The 8,877-nt window shown below is 44.2% G+C and overlaps 1 protein-coding gene across 1 annotated transcript; it reads right to left on the reverse strand.

Annotated features, from left to right (window-relative positions):
* Positions 1-307: 307 nt before the first annotated feature.
* On the reverse strand, positions 308-6,027 carry LOC147896966 (aspartyl protease family protein 2-like). The gene is made up of 3 exons (XM_087381186.1): positions 5,952-6,027; positions 1,048-1,700; positions 308-958 (listed from the first exon to the last, which is right to left on the reverse strand). The coding sequence occupies exons 1-3, from the start codon at positions 6,025-6,027 to the stop codon at positions 308-310; spliced, it is 1,380 nt and encodes a 459-aa protein (XP_087237312.1).
* Positions 6,028-8,877: the final 2,850 nt, after the last annotated feature.

The following is an 8,877-nucleotide window of genomic DNA, read 5'->3' on the forward strand; positions in this document are numbered from 1 at the left end:
CTCTATGCAATCCTCTACATGGATATATGCAATCCTCTACATGATTTTCACGTTGAAACTGTATGATTGCTAGAAACTGCGAGGATGACCTTGCAATTGCAGTATCAACAACGAGCAAGACGACTTAGCATTGGTTGGCCTGAACCCCAATTCTCTGAGCGTGTAGATCCAGGGTAACCTTGAAGCCTTCCTGTTGTACGCTGTCGATCATAGAGATGCTCTCATCTGGCGCAAACGCTAGGCAATAGACATCCTTACTCCATGGGTAGAGGACATTCTTCTTGGAAAGAGTCATGGTTGCTCCGCCCTAGAAGTGAAGCGCCAAAGCAGGCAATACTGGGAGGTCCAAACCCCCCGGTATGCGATAGCAGCTGCAGAACACCCCTAGCTGTGTCGTGGAGGCTAGGGGGTGCTGTTGCTGCTGCATCCGACCTCGGAACACATTGTGTAACACTGTATAGGCGGAAGAAATGAGGCGGGTCACCGTGGTTCCCGAGTCCCAAATAACTCCACCATTCTGACGGCCTCCCATGTATTCGAAGAGCGAGGTAGGTCTGCGGAGAGGAGAACCGTCTACGCTGATCCCAGTCAAGGGTACATAGTAGAAGTTGACGAAAGTAGGATTGTAGAAGATGCCGAAAGAGCTAGGAGCGGCGTCTGCGCCGTTTCTGCCAAGTGTAAGATAGCCGGAATTGAGGGAAGCGTGGTGGCTGGGCAGACAGTAAGAGAAGACAGGTTGAAACACGGAAGCAGGGACAAACTGCCTTTCCCTAGAAGACATGTTGAAACACGGAAGCAGGGACAGACTGCCTTTCCCTAAACCCAGGATCCCAGCCATTCCCACGGCTTCCTTAAGGTCGGCAAGATGGCTGCAGCCGATGGGAGCGACCATGGCCTCGGAGGAGCCCGGTGCTCCGTATTGAATCTTCTCGATAGCCATGGTGCCGATGGTGTAGCTCTCGTCGTAGTAACGGACATGGTAAGCGCAGAATTGATCTGCCAGGCATGCACGCGGAACTGAAAGGGCCTAGTGGAAGTGCACATGACTCTCTCGTAGGAACTGGATGCGCTCGGGTCGAAGATGGGAGAGTCTTGTTGATAGCACTTGGAGCAGGGCTTGCATTGCATCCAAGTGAGCTCACTGCCAGTATCCATCAGAAAATGCATACGTTTGGTTGGCGTGCCTACTCCAAGGGTGGCGTAGTAGTTCCCATAGGGTGCTACAGTCACGGCGTCAGTGGAAGATGAAGCTGCCGATTGCTCCTCGATGTGTTCGTGTGGCTGCGTTCCGGCCGCGTTCTTCTGTTCGACCCCGTCCACTGCGCTAGAAATACTGGATTTATTCGAATTCTGCAGCTGCAACGCAAGCGTTTTGATAGAGTCAAAGTGGGCTGCATCACGCTTCAGCATGAGGAGCAGAAGCTCTTTAGGGGTAGCGCCTTGGGGACGCAGAGGAGAGGACAGGGCATCCCGGTGAAGGAGCTCGATGCGGATCTCCTTCTTCATAGGAAGACGACCATCAGGCGAGGTCGTATGGTTTTGGATGGGGTTCTGTGGATCGTTTGGGCTAAACGGCCGGGGCGGGAGCTGGTGACAATTGAGATGTGTTGAATCGAAGCCAGAAGGAACGTTAGCATGAGAAGCTGAGCTGCGGAAGACGTAGCAGCCATGAAGGTGGTAGCGGAGATGTTCACGATGAGCTGAGATGAATGACAAACAACGTTAATGAGATTTCTCTTATACATTGTTGAGGCGTTCGACGGCCTGTCGACTTTTACACTTTCATGGATAAGAAAAGCCAACGTTCGTCGGTCTGTTGTCTTGGCGTCGGTCTCTCGACTAAGAAACAACCTCCTAATAAACTACATAAACAATATAATTTGAGATCGATACTAACAAATTGGGCCTCCCATGATTCAACAACCCCTGCTCCAAAATGCACGCTTCCAGATTGCTCCATTTGGATCCTTCATGCCTCCACGTGCTGCAGATTGGGTTCCTCCTTCACTGACTTCATTGCTTTCTTCCACTCACGCTTGTGAGCAGTGTGGGGCAAGCCCCTTGGTGGTTGACCTCCCTCGAGCCTGGCAAGCTCCGCTAGTGCCTGCCTCTAAGCGAAGATCTTTTATTGCCAAGTATCGTAACAATCTTTGACTTGGCCCATTTATTTGTGAACTGAACATTGGGGGGTTAGGATACCTAGAGCGAACAACAGCGAGGGTCTCATCAGCCACCCTCTTTGAATGGTCTTTGTAGTGAATAAAGCAATCTCTGTAATTGTTAGCAATTACAGAGCGCATGAAGGCCATGATGTCCTTCCCCCGTGCATCCATCAAGATGCCTCCTGTCTGAGTGATGTCGTAGTAGATCATACCATCACCCGGAGGCACGTCTAAATCATCTGAATCATCCTCGTCCCCACCACCACCTCTCCCAAAGCACTGTGCCATGCATCCCCCACCGCTCTCCCTGCTACTACGCCTGCTACTGTGTCGTGTCGAGCTAGTACATTGGCCACTCATAGTTGGAGAAGCAATTCTCGACTGCACGGGACTACGTGGACCACTCGTAGCTGGAGAACCAAGTCTCGACTGCACGGCAGTACACCGACGGCTCTGCGAGGCAGAAGGATCTCCTGACGGCATGGGGGAAGGGACATAGGACGGCATGGGGGAAGGGACATAGGACAACATGGGGGAAGGGGCTCGGTTGTGTAGCTAGCTGGGCTGTGTAGACTTCATTGGGGTAATCTCAACTGGTGTGGGGTTGGGGTGGTTTGGAGTCTATAGTGCCGACTCCTGGGGGGTGTTTAGAGTAGCCGTCATATAGCCGTATAACTCCCTAGTTCTGGGAGGGTGACCCAAAAGGTTATATAACTCCCGAAAATAACTCCCGAAAGATGGTCTCCTGAAGATCAGGTGAGCCTGAAGAGCTTCCTGGCCACATGATAAACTGGAAAAAAGAAAAAAAGAAGATTATTGATGAGCTGAGAAGAGAAAAAGAAGAGAAAAAGAGAGAAAAAGAGAGAAGGAAAGAGAGTAGAAAAAAGAGGAAAAGTGGGGATAAAAGAGATAAAAGAGAGGAGAAAAAGAGAGATAAAGTGGAGATAAAAGAGAGGAGAAAGGAGAGAAAAAGAGAGGAGAAAAAGAGAGAAAAAGTGGGGATAAAAGAGAGGAGAAAGGAGAGGAAAAGAGAGGAAAAGAGAGGAGAAAAATAGAGGAAAAGAGAGGAGAAAAACAGAGGAGATAAGAGAGAAAAAGAGAGACAAAAAGAGAAGGAAAGAGAGGATAAAAGAGAGAAGGAAAAAGAGAGAAAAATATAGAGTGCAATCCCTTTTTTCAATCATGCTTTCCCTTTCCATCGTTCATGCAATCCCCTTCTTCAATCATGCAATCCCTTTCCATCATTCATGCAATCCCTTTCTTCATTCATGCAATTACTTATTTCCATCATTCAATATGCAATCCTTTTCTTGGAAGCGGAAGTGGAAAGGGAAAGGGAAGAGGAAAGAGAAAGGAAACGAAAGGGAATGGAAGGGAAGGCTAGGACAAGGAAAAATAACAAAGCGCGTCCATCTTCGTGTATCACAATGCATCTATAGACGTGGCTATCTGTTTCCAAAGACAAAGTAGACGCGTCTATAGACATGCTCTTAGATGTGCCCTTGCACGTGCTTTTAGACGTGCTCTTTGATGCATCTATAGACGCACTCCGATAGACGGACTATTCTAAAAACTCAAAAAGGACATGCGCCCGACACAAAAGCACAACACTAGTACCAAAAACATTCGTTTCTTGGATACGACAAAGGACGAATCCAAAGAGAGCAACTTTTAGAGAAGATCAATCATAAAGAGACTTACCTTAGATAGAGGTATGGAAGCTTCTTGTCCTTCTTCAAAGCTTCTTCTCTTTCTTCTCTTCCTTGTTCACCCTTTGCTTCTCTTTCTTCTCTTCCTTGTTCACCCTCTTCTCTTATGTGCTTGGAGATGATTGTGTAAGCTTGGAGATAAGTATGGGTGCTTGGAGATAAGTGTGGATGCTTGGAACTCTGTTTGTTAATAGCAAAGCAAGTCACGCGACGCTAAAAGTAAGTAAAGAAAAGAAAGCACGATAAAAGTAGGTTTAAAAATCATGTCTATAAGCGCATCTATAGGTGCATTTAATTGTGCATCTAAATACGCGTTAATTGCGTGTCTACAATGCACCACACAGATAGACATGATTTTAAATGTGGTATTAAGCACGTTTTTAGATGCGCACCACAGAACAGACAGACGTGGTTTTAGACGCAGTATTAGACACGCCACAGAGTTTTAAGATTAAATATTTGATACAAGAGCAAATTTTTTGGGTTGTTTATTTATAGGATGTCTTCATCTTCAACAAGTAGCTCCAGTGAGGATGAATTCCTCCATATCCACCATCGCAAAATGTGGTTGGAGTAAAAAATCAAATGTATGTGTGATCGATGTTGAGGAAACATCTATCGTGCACGCAGGATTACACTCAATCACATCTCAAAATATGGATAATGAGATGCGACCATAAACATGGTAAGTGTTAAAGAGTTAAGGTTGATTGAGATACCTATGGGTGTTCATATGTTTGAGTTATGATCCCGTTTTAGTTTGATACATGATGCAGTGTCACACCCGCATATGTTGCCCTATGCTCATTGTGAGGAGGCGAAGCGTCGGTGATATGAAGTGGGATATTCAGGAGGGACCATTATGGATGCATGGAGTGATGGTGATAGTAGCCCACCGTCATTACCTCATGAAGCCGTGGAGGAGGAGGTGTTTGATGATATGGTGTAGGATTTATATGTCCATCAATCCGAAGGGAGGAATGATAGCATAGAGCAAGACGATCTTTTTACCGCAGCATCGACTCCACCGTTTGAGGGGTGCATATTCTCTATTCTACGTGCCTCCCTTGAGTTACTAAACTTGCAAACCATCTATGGATGGAGCACTGGAAGTTTGAATGCATTACTCAAGTAAGCTTTAAAGTCTATTTTGCAAACATGGTGAATTATGTTGGTCAATTACTCGAATGCTTTTCCTCATTTATGGTCTTCACGTGCAGGCTATTGTGTAAAATACTTCCAAGGGAGAATAAATTACCAACCTCAAGAGATATGGCAAGGCAACATGTGACCTCTCTTGGAGGATTAGATTACAAGCGCATCCATGCATGTGTCAATGATTGCGTTTTGTTTCGTGGACTACATAAGGATGCAAGAGAGTGTCCTACTTGTGGAGAGGCAAGATATAGAGTAGATCTCAAAACTTTGGACGTGCCTCGTAAGGTTCTGTGACATTTTCCCATAATCCCTCGCATCCAACATATGTTCAAGTGCAAATCCATTGCAGAGCTCATGTAATGGCATTCCTCCCATCGATCAACCGATGGCAAGTAGCGAACTCCCACAGACACTCCAGCGTAGAAGCATATTGAAGACACATGACCAAGCTTCAAGGAAGAACCTAGGATCTTGAGACTTGGATTGAGTATGGACGGTGTGAACCCATTTGGTCTCAAAAGCACCTCTTACAGTGTATGGCCAGTGATATTGGTGAATTATAATCTTCCACCCTCTATGGCAATTAAGAAAGGACATGTTATGTTATCCCTTCTAATTCCAGGGAAACATAAAGTCAAAAATCCTGATGTTTAGTTGGAGCTGTTTATTTGGAGCCTTTGATTGACGAGCTAGAGATACTTTGGAGAGGTATCGAGGTGCATGATGTGAGTAGGCCTCCCTCATCACGAGACTTCAACTGCAAAGAAGTCTTGATGTGGACGATGCATGACTTCCCAAGCTATGGCGAGTGTTAAGGTAAGCATTGCACTTCTAATTATGAGTAGGCAAAGGATGTGGCACCCTAAACCCACCTTCAACTCTTAATTGCATCTATTGTTCAGGTCTCACTACATCAGGTTACCATGCATGTCCTGTTTGAGGTCCTTCGCTTGCTGAGCGCTTGCTGCCTCAGGGGCAGATGCATTGAATAAGGTCATCTATGAGAATCACCATCGATTTCTCCCACCTGATCATCCTATATATGTTGCCCCTTGGAATGAAGTCCTCCCACAATCACTCACTGTAGGAGATTGGATGAGAATTTGGGATAGTTCCAAGACTCCTCCACCACTTGGCATGAGCCGGTAAGGGTTTGTAACTATTGTGTGCTATATTGGCTAGAAATAAAGATTGCCTGCTAACACTAGCTTTTGTTTAGATACTCTATCTTTTATGGTTTACCATATTGGTCCCACCTCAATCACCTGCTTGATCCCATGCATATCTTCAAGAATTTGGCATCTACGATTTGGGAACATTTGAATGGGACACGAGATTTCGCAGGCATAAGGGAGGATCTACGTACCACAGGGAGGATGCATAAAGCTTGGCCACAAGAGAGGCCAAATGGGCATGTTTTTTTACCTCGTGCACCATGTAGGTTATCAAAGTAGAGATGGTGGCGGTGAAGCGAGCTATCACTACAATTCGTACTCCCACTAGATGCATGAGGTGTTTGAAGAGGGCCTTTACAAAGATCAAGAAAAGAGGTGTAGAGCAATTATATGGCTTGAAATCTCATGATTGGCACAAGATGCTCCAAGTAAGTATTTTATGTGCATAATATCTTTTTCATTCCAAATTTGTGAGTGAATTAGAAGCAACTAATCAACCATTCCTCGTGTGTTTAGTTCATACTACCTACTAGCATTTCTCGTAGTGCATTGAAGGACGTGAAGGATTGTATTTACAAGATGGGCGAGCTTGTGAGGTATTTTACATGATACAAAATGTGATGCATATCAATGCTCCATGCAAGGTGTTCATATTGCTAATATGGTGTACTTTTTCATTTCTAGGTATGTGAGATCAAAGGAAATAGATCCCACCACGCTTGAGAATGCTCGAGTTATGTCAGTGGAGGTGGTTTGTTTAGTGGAGGAGACATTTCCACGTCCTATTGTCACAAGCCAACTACATTTCACAGTGCATTTGGTGGATGAGATTGCTATATATGGTACTATACATGCACGATGGTTTTGTTCTTCCTCGAGTGCTTCATGAAGACCTTGAAGGGTTTTGTGAGACAAAATGCAAGACCTGAAGGTAGCATGGCCGAGGGTTGGTTGGTACAAGAGTCACTTGTATATATTTCTGAGTTTCTTGTTGATGTGGATAGCTCTCTCCCACGACTATGGAGAGATGATGAAGACCTAAGGATGACCTCTATTGTGCCTCAAGGGAAAGGACACAACAAAGTAATAGACACGGAGTTGCTTAATAATATCAATCTCTATTGCGTGCTTAATAGTGATGTGATGAAAAGATGGGTGACAAGATATGAGGATGCAAAGGCAAGAAGACAACAAGAAAGGGCCCTCTTTCGTACACACCATAGATCTCGTGTGCCATACCCTCAGTATCTAAGAGCACTTCCAAAGGATATTCATGTGGATTGGCTACTTGACAAAATGGAGAAAGTAGAGAAAGACAAGGGGATGCATATCACAAAGGAAGAATGGGAGTATGCTAGGGGAGGCATGAGCAAGGTCCGTATATAGAATGTTATGCATAAGTTAGGAGCTTTCAATAATTTAGCTCTAATTTAGATTGCTTATTTAATTGATTTTGTCTTGGTGTAGTGCACTATGTTCAATGCTATATGGTGTTAGGGCAAGAATTTTCGGACACAACGGATTGATGATAAGAGAAATACACAAGATTGCGGCATCATTGCTAGCTTTGAGGGAGCCAATGGAGCCATGGATGATTATTGTGGCATAATCCAAGATATTATTAAGCTTGACTTTCGATGCTTCTTTGTGTATGCTTTGGATGTAAAGTGGTTTAAGGACGTGGTGGAAAGAGGCCCTAATGCAACAATCAAATGCCATGCAAGTGGCTTTGTAACTATTGACTCCACAAAGTTTTGGCAAAGTAAGAAGGACACACTAGTACTACCGCAACAATGTGAACAGGTACTATAAACACATATAAAAATACTCACTTTTAAATATTTTATACCTTCGATGCAAGGAAAATAACATGATTGTATTTGTGTTTGAATTAGGTTGTCTATTAAGCAATGGTGGATAATAATAAATGGTGGCATGTCATACCTATTATGCCATGTTCCAAAGTGATGTATAGTACATTTACTAATATGGAGCGTATGGAGGAAAATCATGGCCATGGAGGTGATGATGACTGTGATACGAGAGAGGAGGATGATCATGAGATAGGAGATATAGATATTGAGGCCATTACCCATGAGGACGAGCCTACCATTGGTGATGCTGATTTCGATGAGCACATGAGTAGCACAAGTAGTAGTGGGTTGAATGTATTTGTAGATCTAAACACTTGTTTGGATTTTGAAGTAGATAGTTTGGTAAGGGTTGATCTCATTGAGGATGAGATTGAACCGTAGCCCATCATTGATATTGGAAAAACTATTTTACATATTTTCTCATTCTCCTCACCTCACTTAATTTTTGTATATGTGGGTTTGCAAAAAAGCATTGATGTTTTTGTTAAAATTATGTGCTTTGGTAATCATGGGCAATGTTTGGAAAGCAGTGATGTACACCAAAATCTCACTTTCGGTATTCTCTATTTTGCATCTAAATATGCATTTTATTCTCAGTGTATATGTGCTAATAGACGCGCCTATACTTGCACAAATACACGCACTGGTAAACGCAGTGATAGATGGGCCCGTATTTTCTCAGTGTAGATGCGCTAGTAGACGCGATAATACACACGTAAATAGACACGCTATTAAATGTGCTTTTAAACGTGCTCGTAATTTCTCTTTTCAAGCAATGCCTATAGATGCGCCCGCTATT

Source organism: Dipteris shenzhenensis, chromosome 11, assembly GCF_047967505.1.
Source record: "Dipteris shenzhenensis isolate YYH24624 ecotype China chromosome 11, Dip_SZ_1.0, whole genome shotgun sequence".
Classification (NCBI taxonomy): domain Eukaryota; kingdom Viridiplantae; phylum Streptophyta; class Polypodiopsida; order Gleicheniales; family Dipteridaceae; genus Dipteris; species Dipteris shenzhenensis.

Excerpts from the sequence above, each read along its gene's own strand:
- LOC147896966 (XM_087381186.1), bottom strand. The coding sequence starts at position 6,027 with ATGACCTTATTCAATGCATCTGCCCCTGAGGCAGCAAGCGCTCAGCAA. Across the intron at positions 1,701-5,951 it reads CCTCAAACAGGACATGCATG|CTCATCGTGAACATCTCCGC; the intron begins GTAACCTGATGT and ends CATTCATCTCAG. Across the intron at positions 959-1,047 it reads CATCCAGTTCCTACGAGAGA|AGCTACACCATCGGCACCAT; the intron begins GTCATGTGCACT and ends TACTACGACGAG.